The 20,778-nt window shown below is 39.6% G+C and overlaps 1 protein-coding gene across 1 annotated transcript in view; it reads right to left on the bottom strand.

Moving 5' to 3' along the window:
• Positions 1 to 2,720: 2,720 nt before the first annotated feature.
• The window catches only part of emc2 (ER membrane protein complex subunit 2), a 28,317-nt gene continuing 10,259 nt past the window's right edge, over positions 2,721 to 20,778 (bottom strand). The window contains exons 6-11 of the mRNA XM_007563332.2: positions 18,916 to 19,001; positions 18,664 to 18,723; positions 13,011 to 13,092; positions 12,148 to 12,258; positions 9,097 to 9,201; positions 2,721 to 3,233 (exon numbers count right to left, since the gene is read on the bottom strand). Coding sequence (XP_007563394.1) covers positions 3,147 to 3,233; positions 9,097 to 9,201; positions 12,148 to 12,258; positions 13,011 to 13,092; positions 18,664 to 18,723; positions 18,916 to 19,001 — 531 coding nt within the window. The 3' untranslated portion in view covers positions 2,721 to 3,146. The remainder of the gene's footprint in view (positions 3,234 to 9,096; positions 9,202 to 12,147; positions 12,259 to 13,010; positions 13,093 to 18,663; positions 18,724 to 18,915; positions 19,002 to 20,778) is intronic.

The raw sequence follows: 20,778 nt of genomic DNA, 5'->3' as shown, positions 1-20,778 counted from the left end.
TGTTTTTTTTTGTTGATGACAAAATGAAAGATAATCATTTTAAAGAAGCAAATCAAATAAAGTGCAACATGTTTATTTCATAAATGTGCAAACCCATATGGTGATACTCTGCTGAAGCCCTTTTGGTGCAGATTTAGAGGCTCCTAACACCAACACTAAATGTGGAAGCTTTTCCCTGGACTTTTAAGGCTGCAGTTGGAAGTTCTGAGAAAATGTTGAGAGTCTGAACGCGAGAAATTGGCAGTTCTCCAACGTAACGCTACGTTGTCTCACGCCATTAGCTAAGCCGCTAAAGTTGACGTAAAACATTAGCTAATGGCGTCCAAGACATTATTTCAACATTGAAACATCAGCCAATCTTGAGCTTGGATGATTGTGTGCGTCATGGCAGGGAAGGGTGTGAGCAGCACGTACACGAAAATGATTGACACTGATAAGACATTATTCCTAGCTCTGATTGGTTGTTTCTGACTGGGAGCTGTGTAGGATAACTGGGAAGAGGCAGAAGACCTTCATTTCCCCACCCCCCACAGGTTTTCTGTCTCATATTGTACTGTCAGGACATGGTGACAGTTTTGACACATATGCGGGGGGGGTTGGGGGGGGGCCTGCACCTTTTCCTAGCACACTTTTTCCTTCCACTCAACTTTCCATGGATACAGCCCTCAAAACAGTAAGCTCTTTCAGTAATTACATTGTTTTGCATGCGTGTGTTACCATACGTAAGACAACTATCAAATATAGAATCCCCCCCTCCTCCCACCATGTTTGTGTAGATCATAGCGCCACGCATATACAGAAAGAAGCTTCATCCAGCAAGTCAAGTCAAAGTGCACAAACTATGACCAACCAAAAAGAAAAAAACAAGCTAATTTCCTACATCAACATTGATCCTGTAGAAGCTGAGAATGTTTCCTCTGGGCAAAATTAACATTTGGGGAAAGAGAAATTCACTTAAAGCTCTTGGACCGCAAACGATGGAACCAAATAAGAAGTGGATATGTTTTATCTGTTGAATTCAGGGGGTTTTTTTTCTTCACATATTTAACTGAACAAGGCATTTACCTCAAATTTATTTTGAGGTAACTGTATTTTTATCCATATCTTTATGGATAAAAATAACTTTGAAAGTAACTTTTTGTCGTCGGGTTTCCATTTGATGACACGGCTGACCAGTCAAAGCCGTGCTTCAGTGTAAGCCCATCATCCCAGGGCTAATCCTGTTCTAAACTGCCCAGCACAGCAGCGAAGAACAAGATGCCCCCCACCCCCTCCTGGAGCTAATCTTCCTGGGAATCCCGGATTACACGCAGTACCAATAGTGAATCCTCTAAACATAATGAGATAAGATACTGGATTAGGCAGCTCTCTCTCTTTGCGGTCTCCTTTAATTCAGCCTGTCGTCTCTGTTAATATATGGACCAACGTTAGAAAGTTGAGAAGACAGTGGAAGTTCTCAGGACTGACGCAAAGATTCATTTTCCTCGTCTACAAAAGTGTGTGACTTCATAGTCACAGGCACAAATCTACTAAAAAAAAAAACATGTTATGAATCCATGTATGAGGATTTTATCACACTTCCAAATTCTCCTCCTAACTCCAAAAGTCACAGTTCCCAAACCAAACTACAGATGGCACTATTGGTTCAGTCTGACGGGCAGTGAAGAGCAATTTCTCATGTTGATCAAGAGTCAAACTGACAACTCTTTTTCCTCCTACATAACTTCATCCATGAGCTCAATGTAAATATAAAATTTACACGGGAGTCAAACAACACAACCAAATAAATAAATAAAACCTCAACTCTGCATTAAATCAAACAGCTTTCACTCTGCAACTCTTCAAAAGGCAGTCCGTTCTGGGCTGAACCTCTCTCCTCTGTAAAACTAACTTTGGTCGGTCGACGTTAAAACATCGCCTGGTTTTCATTGGTTCTGGTAAATTGCTGAGGCAAATCAAATGCAGACACTCATGAGCCAACCCAGAGACATAAAAAACAAAACAAAAAAAACAAAAACAAAACGGCAAAGAATGAATTTCCTCACTAGTGGCGTTGAGCCGGAGACCTGTGTCAGCTTAAGAGCCGTTAGAAGAATATGAACCCGACAGTTCTTTTTCCTCAGCCCGAAAGGAAAATTGTAGACAACTGCCATGGGTTTAAAAAAAAAAAAAAAGGTATGGAACTAAAAGTTGATCCTGCATGGGTGAACAACTCCAGATTATTATCCGGTTCAGGCTCGATTCGTAAAGCCTGAACCAGATGAGGGAAGCAGGCCCGCCTCAGACGCCTTTCAGATGCATCCCTTCTTCCGTCTGTCAGGATTCTTCCCAGATTCATCAATACATTTTTTCCTCCATTAATCATTGTCGGCATATTTTTTTGGAGGTCTGCATTGATGAATGACAACATTTTTTTCAGCTTGCTGTAGTTGAGTCAGCTGCCATCTGAGGCCAAACAAACCTGTAATTAACGTTCTGCAAGAGACAGAAGTTCTAGTCTCGGGGTTCTTCCATATTTTCCATTTCAGAATTCCATTATTTTTCTGATTAAATGTCTCTATTTCCTGTTTTTAAACATTAGCACACAAAATACTAACATTGTTGGGTTTTTATATTGGTCTGCAGGTAAACAGCTCAGCTTTTTTTTTTTTTTTTGCATCTGGATTAACTTTATATCAGCTTCCAATTCAGAAATTTACTAAAAAAATCAGATTCAGATCTGTAGTTTGTTCCACTTTGAAAAAAAAAAGTTTATTAGTTTATTTTACAGATATCTGTGAAAACGAGCATACGGGATCATAAATGGCATGTATTGTACAGCTAATGTGTTCTGGTCACACTGTATGAATATTAATGTTGATGTAGTACTAAGTGATAACAGTTCAAACCTGCTAGAAACTGGGGTGAATCGGGGAGCTGCATGATCCAAGCTGGGTAAACTATCTACAGCATGTTTACTTAAGTTAGAGTTATTAAGAGCATCCTCCATTTTCTGTTAAAAATCAAGTAATTACAGAAAAAATAAATCTAAAGGTGGTCGAAAAAAAAACACTTGTAGATGAATGAATGGTCAAATTGCAGGGATGTTTGAGCTGCCATGTTGCTCTGACTTAACAGAAGAAAAAGGAAACGTGAAATCAGGAGACCTATGACATGGTGATCTGCATGGACTCCAGCATCTCCTCCACTGCCTTTATGGAGCATTTGTTCTCCTTATTGCCTCGACCAGCCAGCTGTAAAGGAAGGAGAGAGAGAAAAAAATCCCATTACGTATTAGGCTTAAATAATATGAAACCAGACCAGGACTGAAATGATTAATCCAGTAAACCGTGATTAATCGTCAACTAATTTAGTAATTGATTAATTGTTAACTTGAGTACATAGACTTGGAAAAAGGGCATTTGCTGAAAGAACACACCACTCAGTGCAATAATTAAGTCTACTCATTATGTATGAGGCTTAAAATGCAACCAGTTTAGGGCTCAAATGATTAATTGAACAAACCGTGATTAATCATCAACCAATTTAGTAATCGATTGTCAACTGGAGTATACAGACTCTAAAAAAGGACATTTGCTGAAAGAACAACATCCTCATAGTAGTAATTATGCCAAAGGTGTACAAAAATGTATATACTTTGCATTTAAAATAAAGAAAAACCTTTGTTTGTAAATCTGTTTTAGTTTTAGTACAGTTTTAGCTTCACCTGCTTCTAATTTTGTAAAAAACAAAGGGAAAAAACTATTAAGAACTTTTTGCTATCCAGTTATTAATCAAAATATAAACAGATTAGTAGATAGGATTTTTTAAGCTACAGATGCATCCTGTGCTACAAGTGATCAAGCATACACTACAGAATTGCTATTATATTGCATTTTAGGCAATCCTTTTTTTAATTTTCTTATTCAAAAAATTGTTGAATTATATTCTTATTTGCATCTCTTAGCGTATTTCTAATATTGTGTAAAAAGGCTGAAGTAGTGAAATGAAAAATCTTTAAAATGCGCCAATTTTTAAAATCCGATTATTCGATTAATCGATCACTAAAACAGTCAGTCACAGCCTTAAACCAAACACTTTAATAAGGCTTCATAGATGGCTTATCCATTGAAAACATCCTAATTCCAGTTTCAGACCTAGAAGCTGAAATAATCAGCAACTAGAGTCATTAGAGTTGGTAAATAGGTCGTGCAAAGTAAGAAATCACCTCTAATTAAAAAGAGTTTTTGTTCAAATGTTGTGTAAGTGCCATTTTTGATCGAAGAGTGCTTGGAGGCAGGAGTCTAGTATGAGTCCACTTCCATGGCCTCTGGAGCAGGAGCACATAACATCCCCCGACGCTGTGCCATGTCCAGACTGTTTCACAGGAAGTGCCGCGAATCATAACCACAGCCGTGTACGAGACAACTCATGCGTACACACCCAGACACACAATCTTTCTACCTAATTTAGTTCTGCAGCGGGCAAGGCAGCCCCTTCCAAAATACGTCAAGGAAAGATGACTTCCTTAGCTGTAGGCGAGAAGCCAGAAATGGAACAAATTCATCCAATCAAACCTCTTACGCGATCATTCAGGGCAATGTGCTGAGGTAAGGTCGGGCCTACAGGCTGCTGCGACGATGAACGAAATCAGTGACGTCGACTTGTATAATCCATCAACAATACGTTCTGTTGAACAGCTTTCCTCCAGAGAGTTCCCTGGTTGCAGTCAGCAACTCTGTCTGGAGTCCAAATTCAAAGCAAAAGTTAGATAAAACATCAGAATCTGTGTGAAAACATAAAAACAGGTTCTAAAAGTTTTCAAGGTCTGAAGTGATCTGAAATGCAGACGTACTTTGAGATTGGTGATAATACACAGGTCTTTGGATGCTTTGTAAGGTTTTGTTCTAAACTGCAGATACTCAAGATGGGCAGCTGAAGAGACCACACCCATCCAACATAAAAATACTTTATTAATCCAAAAGGGAGATTAAATGTTTCTGTAACAACATATCAGACAACTTTCTTCAAAGAGTTGTTTGTAGATGCTGACTTCTGTGACCAGGAAGGATCTCCTCTATAGCAATCAGTATCACAGCAAGTCAGAAGAAGTCTCTGACTGAAGAAACTCTGCAGTTGTAAAAACAGCCTCATGAATAGGATGCTCAGGGTTGCCCATAATTTTCCTGATTTTAAGAAGAGATGCACAATATATCGGCAATGACATCGGTATCGGACGATTTTAGTCTTTTTTTAACATATTGGTATCGGCCTGGTAAGTAAAACTGGGTCCATATTGAAAACAGTGTTTGTATCTATGTAAATTACATTAGATAAACAACTCTGTCTATACTGTTTATTTAGTAATTATATAATCAGTGTGGATTTATTTTATGATTAGAGGTGTACGATATATTAATAGCATTAATAGTAAATAAGGACTAAGATATGCTGTCCCCCCCCCCCATATCGGTCCCATAAGTAAAACTGGGCTGAAAATAATACCCAATGTTTATTTCCAACTGAAGCAGAGAAGCAATGTCGGAGGTATACAAACAAGTAAACAGAAAAAATGTAAAAATGAAAACATATCAAAAGAATAGGTTTATGCAATATCAGTAAGTTTTGGATATTGGCTATAAAGCCAATGTTAATAACGAACAACAATATCGGCAGAAATGTTCACGTTGGTGCATCACTAAATGTTACATTTTCAATCATGCTGCTCCTGTAGATTTAAGTCCTTTAATGGGACGACGGAGAAAGTTCTGGAGTGATGGGAGTTTTCTCCGGCTCTATGGACGGTAAAGTTGTCCTTCATTTGTTGCTGCATAATGTAAGTGTCTTCACTTTTCCCTCACTTACAAGGTTAGTTTTTAAATGTTGAGAATCTCACACTGTCCCATGTCTAATCAATGCCCACTCAATGTATGCCCCTCAACTTGACATGCAGTTAACCAAACTACAAGCAACTTCTACATGTTGTCTTTCTGAAGCAGTGTAGAAAAACCCTGCTTACTCTTTTTTTTGTCTTTTTTTTTCAATAAAAAGCACCACTTTTATTGAATTGACACGTTTATTCATTCCACCTTTGGCATTGCTCAAGAGTCCACAAACAGGAAGTAACTGTAACCTAAACCTAGCCCATACTGTTATTTCCATGCTAAAACTTTTTCCTTTCTTTTTTGCCAAACTTAGAGAGGGCAGTTGGCGAAGGTATAAAATTGGCTACGTAATTTCCAACAGTGACTCATTCTTCTAGATTTATGGTGTGCGTATGTATGCATGTATGTGTGTGTGTGTGTGTGTATATATATATATATATATATATATATATATATATATTTGTGTGTGTGTGTTGAGATGGTGTAGCTGCAATGATCAGCACATTTAATTGCTTTACTGCCTAATGCACCATTAGCCCAGGCCTCATAGTCAATTATCTCCTCAGCCTGAGGTGAGACCACCACATTAACTTCTGCCCTCCTCTCCAACAGAAGGAGCAGACCAGACAGCTTCACATCTATTTAGAGCATCTGATAATAGAGTCATGAGGCAGTGGGAGCCTGTGGTTCGTGACAGTGGAGCTAATCAGAGAATTTGTTTGGAGAGTCGGGGCATGAGGCCAACCCATCTAGTGCAGCCGAGAACCCCCAGCCCCCGAAAAAAACCCGACATCTCCAGGTCTTTCAGATGTCAGTACCTCGGTCGGCCGTGACCCCTCGTCGACGTCTCGTGCCCACCTGCCCGACCCCGACCCCAATGCTGAGGTATGACAATCACCAGGTACCGGAGTGTAATAAAACCGGATGACTGACACGAACAACACTTTAAAGGGGCCATCAATCAGCCAGCACAAAGCGCGCAGCAGCCTGCAGCTGTCTGACGGAGGCCCACGTCTCCGCTACCTTAGAAAGGCTCAGAAGTTATTAAACTGGAGGAAGGACAGAAGCAATGAAGGGCAGAACCTCACACCTTATTATTTAGCCCGTTTCACGTGGGTGGGAGGGGGGTAAAAAAAAAAAAAAGGGGGAACGTGCAAGTTTGCTGCAAGGCATAATAACACGGTTACACATAACTATGCTGATGTTTACAACTTTGCAGGCTGTTGGGAAAGAACCTCCAGGAAAGCGAAACTTTTTTATATATTGTCGCATTGCAACAACGGTGTCCTGCTCCAACATTGATATTAGAGATGCAATTAGAGAACCAAAAACGTCAAAGTATTTTATTGGGATTATATGCAAGAAACTAATACAGACCATTGCATACCTGGGCTGTCTTATATATAAAATGAATACATTACATTCTTCTGTCTCTGTGATGCTGCTTGTTTACTAATGCTCTGGTAAACCTTTGAAAGTTATTTATGCTATGAATTTACATACATTTAATATACCTTTGACTAACAACCAACCGTAGCTACTGGATTGTATTTACAGATATGAATGACGGATACTTTTGCAAAACACTAAAAAGGAGGAATGTGATGGTAGTTTAGTGAATAAGGAATCTAAGTGTTTCGTGTTAATTCAAAAGAGAAAGTCACTCAGCCACTAAAACCCTTTAAAAGTCCTTTTAAACACACCGATCTAATGTATTCTTGTTGTTTTTATCTAAATGTTTGTGCACAAAATGAGTGCTCTAGTTTAGAGTCATCTTTCTTAATAATAAACAAACATTAGAAACACGCCAGGCTGTTTGGTTCCAAGCAGCCGACATCACTGAACCCAGATGTGCTCCGTCTCTGTGGGCAAAGCTTCTCCCAAACACACAAGACGGTAAAGAAAATATTTAAGCAGGGAAACATGTGCTGAACTACTGGTTATGCTACTGACCAACTCCTCTGAACACTTTCAGATGGGCTCCTCTAATTTAGGTTTGCTTTGCAAAGACCTTTGCTTTTGGTCGCAGATGTAGAAAACGAGATAAAATGGACAAACTAAAGAATGATTTAAAAACGCTAAGGCAAACTTATGAACTCAAAACATTTTCTAAAGCAAAGAAGTAAAATCAAAAGGCTTTTTCAGACATTTCCTAAAGCCCCAACACAAAACTTCACTACAAGTTACTAAAATCAACGTATTTCCGTATAAAGTAGCTTTAAAGTACAGTGAAATAAATACACTGCATTTCTTCAGAATCACAGTGAGTCACCTAAAAGTGGTGCACCATTTTAGATAATCTTGTGATGGTGAGAGTATTGGGAAATATTGTGATGACGACATCTAGAGCAATATATGCACAGATTCTTCTTTCCTCTTTCTCATCTGCACTTCCATTAAACTGTGACCTTCAGAACTTTGTTCAATATGAGCATTTTGTAAGCATCTGTGGGTTTCAGCATGTCATATTTAAGACCTTATTAATGCCACCTTGGATGAAATTCAAGACCTAAATGACTAAATTCAGGGGACGGTTGCGTTACAATCAAGCACAGCAAAAATGGTGAAATTTTCTGAGGTCTGTTGGTAGTTAAGACTGTTGAACGTGTGGACACTCTGAAATATTACACAAATATTACACCCTGAAAATATTACACAAATATTACACCCTGAAATATTACAATAGATTGTAAAACACAAAGAACATCATACCGACATTGTGACGACTATTTTCTGTATTGCTTCACCTGTTTTTGACTTTTTCAGTCAAAGATAACTTCGCGTCTTGTGGTACAAGTCTGAAATTCTTCACAGTTCAATGTAATTATTAGCCAAGATCAGATTATGGCTATATACGAAGCTCATTCCTGAAGATAGCATGTTTCTTTGAAGACGCTAAAACCTTAACTTAATACAAGAAGAGTAAATGTGCCCAGACGGGGTGAAAGCCACAAGGGTTGGTATAACAGCACTGCAAATGAAAGCCAGGGAGGCAGACTCTGGCAGTGAATTTCTTTCCAATTTTATGCAAATAAAGAGGTCTTCAGAATGACTAGATGTTGTGCGCAAATATCCAATGAAAGTTAAAATACAACAGATGAAGCTGTTTTGGGTTTTTTTTCAATTGGTGCGTGGGGGACTGAAGAGTCATGTGGAAAGCACAGCTTTCAGTAGCTGATAAAGCAGCCGAGTACGACGAATGCATTGTCTGAGTAGATCTCGATCCTCTCACCTTGTAGGCTCGATTTATCTGAGCAGCAGCCCAAGCTGCATATTTGATATTGTCCTTCTTCACCTTGGCACTGACTTTGGGACTGGCAGCGATGTGACTTGCAGACTGCGAGAAAAACAGAAAACGGGGAGGAAGACGTGAAGGAGAGAACAGGGGAAGAAGTGTTCTACTATCAAAACTTGGTGAAACGGCAATGAAAAATTAAAAATAAAAGGTAATTGAGATGAATCTGCAACCACTCTTACCATCCACCACTCCACTAGTCATTGTGGCAGAATGAAGAGAAAAAACAGACCTTGGCCTGATGACACAGGGGGAATCATTTATGGGGAGGAAAAAGTGAGTGCTTTTAATGCTTCATACGCAAATTGTCACTTAACGGGGTCTAATTTCTCCAACACCATTGATTCTCTGTGATGAAAGGACTTGTATGTTAAAAAAAGAAGAAAAAAACCGCCTATTGCACAGTGAGTAGAGTGCCTTGTGAATCACAGTCTGTGCCTGCCTCGACAGCTCCCCTCTGAACCACAAATCCCATGTCTTTCCCATGTTCCTGCCATCATCTCCACACAGCAAACCCCAGAAGACTTAGCCGGCCCGTACTTCAAAGCTCTCTCTTCCACTGTGCTGAAACCTTAACTACATACCAATCAACCTGGCCCTGTTGTTTTGAGGAAAAAAATTGGTTTGGCTTCTGTATTTTTCTTTTCTTTTTTTTTAGTATGCCTTTTCTTTGTTTCTATTTTTCAACTCAATAGAAACCTCAGTTTGGATGATGTCAACCCTGACAGGCTACCCCTGAATAACAGCACGCTCCATTATGGAGGGGAATCCCCGTGCATGTGTTGTCAGTAACTCGACCGCAAGCCAACTGTGGTCAGTGCTACCAAGTCCACTGTCACACTGACTCACAGGGTTTGGGATGGTGAAAGTTTTCTGCCCTTTCACTGAACTGCCTGCACCTGTCAAGACTGAAAAAAGAGACAATTACAATTTCCAAAGGGGAAAAAAAACACTCAGACAAACAAATTTCTATATCAGATGTGAATATTTCCTGAGAAAGGGGCTAAGATGCCTGGAATCATCCAATTTTATGATTTTTTTTTTTTTAGTTGACCAGGAAACTAAAAAGCATAGCTAGGGACTAAAAATCTATTTTAACAGCTGGCTATTAAGTTTATTATCATAATAATATTAAGTGGATATTATTCAAGTACTGTATTTTGCACATTTTCCTAATAATGTGTAGCCCTACTAATAACACTTTTCATTAGAGAAGTCATCACTGAGTGAAGAATGCTTGGACAGCTACACTATATTGCAAAAGTATTCATCTGTCTATACATACACATCTTTAAGTGACATTCCCATTCTTAATCCCTATGGTTTAATAAAACACCTGCGTGCTCTTTATTGTAATAGTTTAAACTGTGAAGGTCTTCCACAAGCTCCAGGGACGTGTTTATGTGAATTTAGACCTTTTGTTTTTCCTGAAGTGCATAAGTGAGGTCAAACACTAATGTAGGACGACAAGGCATAGCTTGGAGCCTCCACTTTATTCCATCCCAAAGGTCATTGGTTCTTCCACACCAAACTTGGCCCTTCATGTCTTCATTGACTGGTTTGTGGACATTGGCAACAGGTCACGGTTAGGGTCCCCAACCTGTTTCCACAAAATCATCGCCATGAAACTGGACAAAACGTCTTGGTTTGCTGATCCATTAAGAGTTCCTTTCACTGCATCAATGGGTTTGACCCCAACTTCTGCTTGTCAATCAATGCATTATGTTAGGTGATGCCAGTAGCTTTCCCCTAATGTACCATTGTCATACACCTACAACTGAAGGGGACCCAGGTTGGTTGTGTGGGTCGCATGTACCTGCTCCCTGAAGGGAAACCTAACCTGGAAGGTCTTGACCCACTTTACTTGAGGCTACAAGAAGTTTGGAAGTCTGTAGCCATCGACTCGGCCGGTAGCAACTTCTCCACACTATGTGGCTTTGCATTCTTTGCCCTGTGATTTGACATACCATCATGGATTACTGGCCGTTGTTCCTAGTCGCTTCCACTTTGTTATATTTTCACTAGCGGTTGACTAGTTACATTTCGGCATGGAAACGTAATGAGTGGATTTATTGGACAGGTGCCATCCTATCAGACTACCATGTTGGAATTAACCGACCCTCGGAGGGCGACCAGTTTTGATGGATGTTTTAGAAGCAAACTATGCTTAGACGCTTTAACATTAGCTGGTAATCTGGCCAAACACCACATTTGGCCCGTCAGACTTTTACAGAACACAGACTACTGCATTGCTGTACATCTTTAACCTGACCAGCCTAAGGGCAACACAGACAAATGTCTTGAAATGGAACCTGTCCTGCTTGTGGACTTGCTGCCACCACCTCTGTGAGGTTTGACAAGGTGTTGGCTGCTCTGTGGTGTTTAGACTGCAGGAAAACTCCCAGTGGAGAAAGGTGAAAACACTAGAGTTTCCTTCTTCAATCTGAAACCTTTATTCTTGGCATTGCTTTGTTTGTGTTTTTATGTCACGTCTCTCTTACATGTATTTTACTGGCCATAGCTGACAACATCCTGTTTAAACAAATGCACAGATGGAAGGCAGTTTCAACTCGGGCCGCAATCAAATCAGCACTGATTGGATAATTTGCCATTGACAAAATACCTGCTGAGGTCAGACCGTTCTTGCTGATATGTTTTTTTCTACTACTTGTCTCTATTTTATCTAAATAGAACGTGAAGCATTGCTAATACAAGATTTTGGTTAAATAAAGCCCTGCAAAGGGGGAGACTTTTCCAGCAGTGGGGTTCAACGTCTGAGTCAGCAGCGAGATGACCTGTCTGAGAGCCCCTTCTGTTTTCCCCCCACAAAAACACACACACACACGCGGTCTTACTTAACTCTCACTGTGGCCAACCTTAACCTTGACAAACCACAGGGTTGCTAAAATGGTCCTGCTGTTCTTCCCCCACTCCCCCACTTTCTCTCTCCTTGTGTTGCTTCTTTCTTTAAAGCAAGGCAGTACTCACCATGTACAGGCCAAACAAGGCCCTCATGTTCCGGTTGTTTAACCTCAGTGCCTGGGCAAAATATTTTCTGGCCAGCTCCAGGTTTTCCATGCCCCCTTGTGTGTACTTCACCTGTGAGAGAAGGCATTAAAGCAAGGCTTTTGCTAAAGGGCAACTTAAGCAATGACAGCACGACATCTGAACAAGCAAGCCATGACCACCTTGAGTAAACACATCTGCTTTAATGAGTCTACAGTATGTTCCCAATGACATTGAGTGGTCCTGCCCTTTAAAAGAGAAATCATTCGGGTTTCTTATTTATATCACAGATGCCCTTAAGAGGGCAGATTTTGAAGTGAGGTTGTGTTAAAAGTTGTAAGCAGTTACTATCGTACTTGCAGTGACTCTCTTGTTATCTTTATTTAGCATACATCCAGATTAGTTTGACTGAAGCCAAGAGGAGCGACGACCAAAGCAGCAAAATTAACTCCTGCTCCAAACGGATTAGAGCAGTTCATCCAAACACAACACAAGATAAAGACAGCAAAAAGGCCCATAAAATGGCATTTACATAAGAAATGTGACCTTTTTGACATTGGAGTCGTGTTAAGATGGTGGAAGATCATTTTGGCTTCGGCCCCTGACAGAGAATAGCCGTTAGCTTAAGGCTCTGAAACTAAATCTGGATTTAAACTAAATGAAAACGCCAACAGCATAGGATATTTACTGTTTATAACATAACCTCACTTAAAAAAAAAATAGTAATAATAAAGGAGCTTTAAAACTCTATTGAGTTTTAAAGCTTAAAATCTTTCCTTTCTTATTAAAAGAGGGATCTCAGCATTAACTCCGCAGCCTGCCCTCAAGGTTGATGATGAACTCACCTCCGCATACTGTTCACAGTACAAGTGATTGTGAGGATTGGTCATCATCAGCTCTTCCAGACAAAACGCAGCTTTTCCATAGCTGTGGAAATGACGAGGCAAACAGTAAGTCAATAGATACAGCTCAGGATGAGTCATCCGTTAGCTTGCCCACCAACCTTGAAATGCATTTTGAAACTCACCAATAAGTTTCAGGATTTAAATCTTAGCCATCACGCGAGATTTTAATCTGTTTCCCAGTAACTGACATGCAACATATTTACATGATCAGGGCAGAGGGTACTCAGGCTCTTCCTTTCCATGCCATCCAATGTGATGATTTCTCGTTCTCCCTTGAGGACACTGGGCACGACTCTTAGATGCGCGTTTAGTTTTTGTACTTCTCTACCTTCCTCAGCTCAGCACCACAGGTAAAGCAGAAACACTAATAGGCATATGACAGCACTTCTTAGCAACACGCAGCCAAACTGTTGTTCTCACACTAATCTACAGCAGTTTCCGCTCTTAAAACAAAGTTTTCCTTTTCCAAAAACCATCAGGATAATTGAGAAATGGACTGAAAATCCTGCTGTTGATCCAAGTCAGTTGGTTTTCAGTTTGACTAGAGCTGACCAATGACATAACTCTGATGTGGATACTGTTACTGGGGAAATAAGACTGAAAATTAGCTTCTTCTTTTTTTCAGGGTTACTGAGGTGTTTAAAAATGTCTCAAAGAAGTTAGAAGCAGCACAGAAATATGAGAAGAGGAAACTCTTTCAGGAGAGCAACACTTTCTACAAAAAACGGGAAGATTTAACAGCACAGCAAAGGTGTTTCATTTCATTCCATTGAGTTTTAAAGCTTAAAATCAGGATCTTTATAGAAAATGTTGTTTTGGTAATGCTAGCCTAGGTAACTTAAATGGCAACCCTGTAATCATTTTTTATTTTATTTAAAAGAATATGAATACTCTAATTTAGTGATTCCTCTGTCACACATGCATCCTGAACTCTGCTCTGGTCCCAATCAACACTCACAGGATGGCTTAAAGACAGATTCTTAGTGATGCTTTAGAATTTATATTATTGTTTCTAAAGCAAAATTGGTATCAGCAGTTCAAAGTTTTACAAAACCATAGATTGTAAGTTGGCAAAATTCTGAAAATGCAAGTCTTTCATTCACAGCTCCACAATTGCAGAATTTCACTTAATTTCACCAGATCACTACTTTTTTTGTTTTGCACTAATATGTAATTGACTTTATTGAAAAGCTAGCAAGGGTATGTTAGCAGTGAGATACCGCTAGCCTTAACTGCCAAAAGTCACACAACGCAATGAAGAGATATGCGTGCAACTTGGTAAGACAGATATGGCAGCTAACAGAAATGTATCAAATTAAGTGCTTTAAAGGCTGAAAATGTTTGAGATTACAATCTGTCTGCATTTTTTCATATTTTTTCTTCTACATTTAGATTTTGGAAGAGGCTTAATGAGGAAAAAACTATTGCAAAATTTCTTGCAAATATTTCTGAAGTAACAACACAAACATTTTTATTTTGATTGCAAAAAAAACAATTAAAATCCTGGATGGGCTGTCGAATAATAATAATAATAATAGTAATAATAAAAATATTAAATGATTAACTAAATAAGAATACACTTTTGTGCAGTAAGCAATGCAGGCAAGCAACTATTTGAAAGGGGAAAAAAAGCGCCTTTCTATGCAGGGATTTACACGGAAATTAAGTCAAACTTCAATATACTCAATAGTTTTTGTTTACACATTTTTTGAATTAGACGTCTTTTCACATGACTTCAAACTTGCATATCTTCCATCAAATATCTTCCACTGTGTTTGAAGAATGAAGGCAAATGTTGGGATGTGAAGAGAGCCATGACTGAAATGCTGAATGCGAGAACAAGAAAAACTTATCAGCCTGTTTAACATCTTCCATTCTAACCGGTTGAAAGATTAGCAGAATAGCCAGGGAAGGAAGGTTTGGGACACAGAAAGAAATAAACATTGGGAAGGAGTTGAGTGGAAGGGGGAGATCAGAGGGCTTGAAGGGTTGAGGGGCTGCTTACAATTACCACTTCCTTTCCATAAAGACTTTCAGATGTGCTTGTGCAGAGGCCGAGGCTTGCATCAGAGCTCACCCCGTCAGCCATCAAGCTGAATCTTGTGCCGTATCCAGAACCCTAACCCCTGTGTACTCGCCGTCTAAGCCATCTAAACTCCACTGTTACCAAGCTGCAACCCTAAAGCGGGTTCCTGAATTAACTCCTAACCAGGGCTGCCTTAGGGAAGGCTGTAGCCGCTATGATGTGTGAGGCTGCAGGACTTGTTTTTGTTTCTTTTGGAGGCTAAGAAAACCGCCAGCAAATGCTCCCCTCTGTATTTAACGCCACACTCTCACAGTGTAGGAGACAGAAATTGATTTAGATTTGGCGAAATGCATTTGGGGGGAGGGGAGGATGCGGAGAACCAATTTTGGGTTGTGAGTAAGGCTGTGACTAACGATTATTAGTAGTAATTGTTATCAGATAAACAAATTGGCATATTCTGCAGATTTCTCACTTAACCACGTAAGCCTTTTCTTATACATTAGAAATATGTTAAAAGATACTAAAAACAATTCAGTTCCTTTAAAAAGAAATATGTAAACATTTTTTTTTTTACCTAGAATCCCATAACATAGTATTCCTTTAAGTGAACATTTGGTGATTTGTAGATTAATTAACCAATTATTGCATCAACTGATAAATAATTGGGTAGGAAAAGCTGCTTAATGGCAGATTTTGGTGTTTCCCTCTAGAAAAATCATTATTTTTTACAAAATTTCAACTATGACACTTTAGGAGTTCTGTGTAGAACATATTTACAAAAGCTTTTTTTTATATCTTGTTTGAAATATGTATATTTTTTTTTATAGTTTTTGTTTAATTACTGCTCTCAGTGTTATTTCAGCAAATGGCCCTGTTTTAGTCTTTATACTCAAGTCAACGATTACTTGAGGTAATTACTCAACTAATTACTAAATTAGTTGACAATTATTTCAATATTTGATTAATCACAATTAATCACGATTTATCTGATTAATCATTTCAGTTATGAGCTCATGAGCTTAATATTTTATATCAAATTCAAAACCAGAACCTGAGATTAATATTTGCAAAAAGCAAAACCCATCAATACATCACTGAAATATTAACAACTTGGTGATTCTTATTTAGATGGTGTGTTTGTGTTTGTGATGCAACACTTTCAGCATCAATGCAAACACACATCACTTTGCTTATTATTAGCTTCCAGGGAGTTGGACATTGAGGGGAGGACAGTTTTTTTTTCTCTTGCACAATTCAACAACAACCCGTGTTTTCTCTCGCAGGCGGCTCGGGGAGGCAGGACGAGCAACACCACCTTCTCCTGGGAATTTCACAGCAAGTGTTCTCCTGCTCCATCCCTCTAGGAAAACCTTGGTGATAATGCCTGGCCGGCCGGAAGAGGAGGAGGACGGGAAACAGGGAGTTTGTAACCCAAAAATAAAGAAAAGAATGAAAAGAAATTGACACGCCTGTAGATAAGGCTCTGTGGGAGTGAATGGTGTGATATTAGAAATGTTGGGATTAGCCGGGAGATAATGGTCTCACCCTTGGATTTCCTCTGGCCGCTACAGCCATCAAGCCTCCCAGACAAAAGCACCAAATATCCAATAAGTAGCTGTCTGACGGCGCAACACATTCCTGCTGCCACTACCTTTGTACCGGAGCAACCACAGAGACAAGTGTCTACACAAATGGCTGCAGAAAAGACTTAATGAAACAGCAGACACTGCTCCACTAACCTCTGAACCTTCAAACAAGCTCAGATATAACAAATCTGGCAACAATAATTTCATGTTTGTTTTGGGGGTTTTTTAAACAAGGCTTTGGTTTGTCCGGAAATTCATCTTGACCATATGCATTTATTCGCCAGAGGGAGGCCAGGGAGTGTTGAGGGGCTTAAGACTGAAATCCTATCAAACTACTCTTATGTGACAAACATGGACAAAACTCTATTCAGACCCCTGGCTGAGTTTGGCATCTCAGACCGTTATGTTGTGGCTATCCAGCAGCTCTCCAGAGATCAAGCTGTCAGACTGATGCAAAGCGCCATTTAAATACCAAAAACTTATTGTTTAAGTAACAACTATATTTTGCTGGGGAAAAAAAGTAATTTGGTAGAATAAGATAACTATTTTATACACTGACATTTCTTTAGTGTGTTAGAATGTTCCAAAGTGTCTTTTATTTTATTGAACCCTGGGATCTTATATCATTTACTTTTGGTTTAAAATAAATACAGTAGTTGTCCTGAGGGAAAAGCAGAAATAGCTCACAGACTGTTAATGATGCCTTACATCACCATCTGGAGAAAATGCCCTGCTTGTATGGTCTATTATATGAAATGGGTTGTAATTGTACAGGTTAGTAATAGCTTAACCAGGAAGAATGGGAGCTATTCATATGTGCTAATTGATTAGAAAGACATAAAGCCTATAGTGCCTTGCAGGAATATTCACTCCCCTTCCCTTGAACTTCCACACAATTTGTCACGTTACAACTGCAAACCTCCAAAGTATTTTATAGCGTGATAAATCGGCACAAAGTAGCGCATAATTGTAAAGTGGAAAGAAAATGATACATGGTTGAAAAAACAAAAAAGAAGACAGGTGTGGTGATTTATTTATAATCATCCTCTACAAGTCAATTCTCAAGAAACACATTCGGCTGTATTGTAGGAATGATGTGTTTTGGGTTGATGTGAAGTGTTAGTTTTCCACTAGTTATAGCATTTGTAAATGTAGACAGGCAGACCCAATTACACTGAACACCAAGCCAGGCCATTATTTTCATTCCACTTAATAATTATGCACCAATTTGTGTTGTTTCATCACAAAAATCCCAATAAGATCCAAAAAAGTTGGTGGGGGTAAAATGAAAAAATATTCAAATGTTCAAGGTGTATAAATACATTTGTAGTTCACTGAACATCAGAGGACAGTGGGTAATGCAGCCTCATCTAACTCTATCCTGAAGCTGACCCAAACTATTCACAATGTTTGAAGCAAAATGAACCACATCTCCAACTCACAATGTCCTTCTAGAACACTTTCTATTGTAAATTCTCCATTTCAGTAGCTTAATTTTCAATAGCTGCATCTAACAAAATTAGGCTGTGAGAAAAAGGGTACATAATTACCCCAGGGCTGGGCGCTAAAACAATAATGGCATCCATCGTGACAGACACGTGATAAACAGAAAATATGCCCGACAGAATTTAGATAATTTCTCTGAACTCCGATGCAAAGCCGCACAGCATTCTGGGTGATGTGGGCAGATGAAAGGCTTTAGCAGCTTAACCTTTCATGACCCAACTAAGAAAGATTGGTAGCATCAACTAACTCGCTAACTCTTTGGTAACAAAGTGGTTGCTAGCGTATATAGCAACAAGTTAGGTAAGCTAATGTTGCTGAACAACAAGTTGTTGCAAAACATGCGCAGTAGCTGTTTTATGATGCTGTGTTGGTCTAGAAGGATTTAGGCCCAACTAGCTCATCAAAGTTACTAATATCCATTAATATTAGTGGGAAAATTAAGACATTTTCCCATAAAGAGACTCAGGGTACTTACTCATGTTCATTGATGTAGAGCTCTGATAACTCATGCCATGCTTCTTGGTCTCCAACAAACCTGGAAGTGCAAAAACGAATTACGTTCCTTCTCTTTTCGAACAAAGTGAACACATTCCAACTAACTCAACATAATAGTGCCGATGCTAACTGAAAAGCATTAATAATCGTGGGGATTTGTTGCCTTTATTGAAAGTAGACTCGTCTTTAATTAAAATAAAAGTTGGAGCAGATAAAGAGGCTGAAAACTCACTGCTCCAGATACTCATTGAGTTCCCTTATGGCTTCAGTGCTCTTCCCCTGGGCCCTCAGTATAGAAATCTTGCGCTTCCTTGCTGCCTGTGGAGGAGAGAGTAAACAGGATTAACATCCCCGGCTCAAGTGTTTGTGTGCACGGCAGTAAAAAGCTCGAGTGAGTCTACGAGTTCCACTTCTTCAGCGCGCCACTGTGACTCTTATCCCTTCGCTGTGAAACAAAATAGAAGAGAAGCCAAAATGTTTCCTGTGTTATAGAGATTTTAGAAGATATGTTTTTTTTTTTGTTGTTGTTCGTTTCTTTTTCAATACAATTAATGTGAAACTTGCATGAATATCCGTCTACGGAGGCATAATTGGAAATTGGTTAGTGGCCATGTCTAGCATGAGATGGGCACACATTATGAGTCAGTGTTTGGTAGCTGGAATGAGCTCAGTGGCTGAGATAAAGCAGTGACTCATCCTCTTACCAAGTGGGGAAAATGGCACACTCCCTCAAACCCCGACGTCCGGCTTTCCTGCCGGCGCAGCACGCATCCCCAAGCTGCACGGGCCTCCGACGCGCATCAGCTGAAAATTGCTTTCCGCCTCGTTTTGAAGCTGGAGCTGACCTTAAGGTGGATTAGATTCTCATCAATCTGCATTAGGAAGAATTACCCCTGCTGCTCTGACTTTTCCAAATATTTTACTCTCCCCTCACCCCACCACCTCTTCCTCCTCTTCTTCTTCTGCTTCTTTTGATACTAAAGGGGAAAAAGCTTAACAGGAGGTTGCTGCTCCATTAGCCGCGCGCTGCCCCGCCACAACCTTATTTTATTTATGGACTGGCACTTGATTGAGTGGGGCTTCCTCTCCTACAGTAATAACTGAAACCGTTGGGGGGCCGTGTATGACTCATGTCTAGGGGACTGTAAATTTGGGCCTCGTCTGACACTACCATCAAACAAAATCCACTTATCCATCAAGATGGGATAGAGACCTGCTGAGAGACTGCAACCTCATCTGACAGGCAATATTTTAGCCACAAAGAAAAGGAAAAAAAAGAAAAGAAAAAAAGAAACACAGGGGCACACAGGACAGCGAACATCTTCATTAAACAAATAAGAGATGTTATTCTTCAAATCTTCAAGAGGGAGAGCATAATTTATCCAGAAGTGGATCTAATTCCAGACATTTGTGGATAAACCTCAGGAATCGTCCGACGTAAAACGCGACAGAGGAAATGCAAAGAGCGCAGTAGATTTTAATATTAATACTATTTGTGGTTTCGCTCGATGTTTAATAAAGTACTAAACTGCTATTTTCGTGTGGGAAAAAAAAAAATCCTTCTCGGAAGGTAAAACAAAGAGACAAACACTTGGCTAGCAACTTGATGTAGGCATTGGAATATATCAAGCAGTGGAAGGTCTAAGAGATTGAAATGCTTTTTGGAAAAGCTCCTTGGCAAAAAAAATAAAAAATCCTTAGCAATTTTTGTTGATTCAACAATTTTGGTTAATGTGCACCACATCTATTCCACAGTCTGTAATTACAACAGCTCCCTTTCCAATCTCTGCTTCACATGCTGGGATGCCTCGCAAGTCTTCCTCGTGAGCTGCCAATTTTCCGCCATCTCTCAGACCCATCTCCAGCACAATCTAGTGCTCCGTGGAGAACGCCGAGGGAGGAAGGTGTCCCCACCCTAAGACAGGTGGGCTAAATGAGGTCATTGTGTGTTTCACACCAACCGCCATCAATACCCTTATAGTGAGGAAAAGCATTGTGGGAAAAAAAAAAAAAAAAGTTGAAAGTTACCATAGGGGAATGTACTTTGAGTGTTTTGTTCCATTCCCAGTCCCGTGTTTGAGTGACAGCTTAAGCC

The sequence above is a fragment of the Poecilia formosa genome, unplaced genomic scaffold (assembly GCF_000485575.1).
Source record: "Poecilia formosa unplaced genomic scaffold, Poecilia_formosa-5.1.2 Scaffold0, whole genome shotgun sequence".
Classification (NCBI taxonomy): Eukaryota; Metazoa; Chordata; class Actinopteri; order Cyprinodontiformes; family Poeciliidae; genus Poecilia; species Poecilia formosa.
This window is presented reverse-complemented; position numbering and strand designations above follow the sequence as displayed.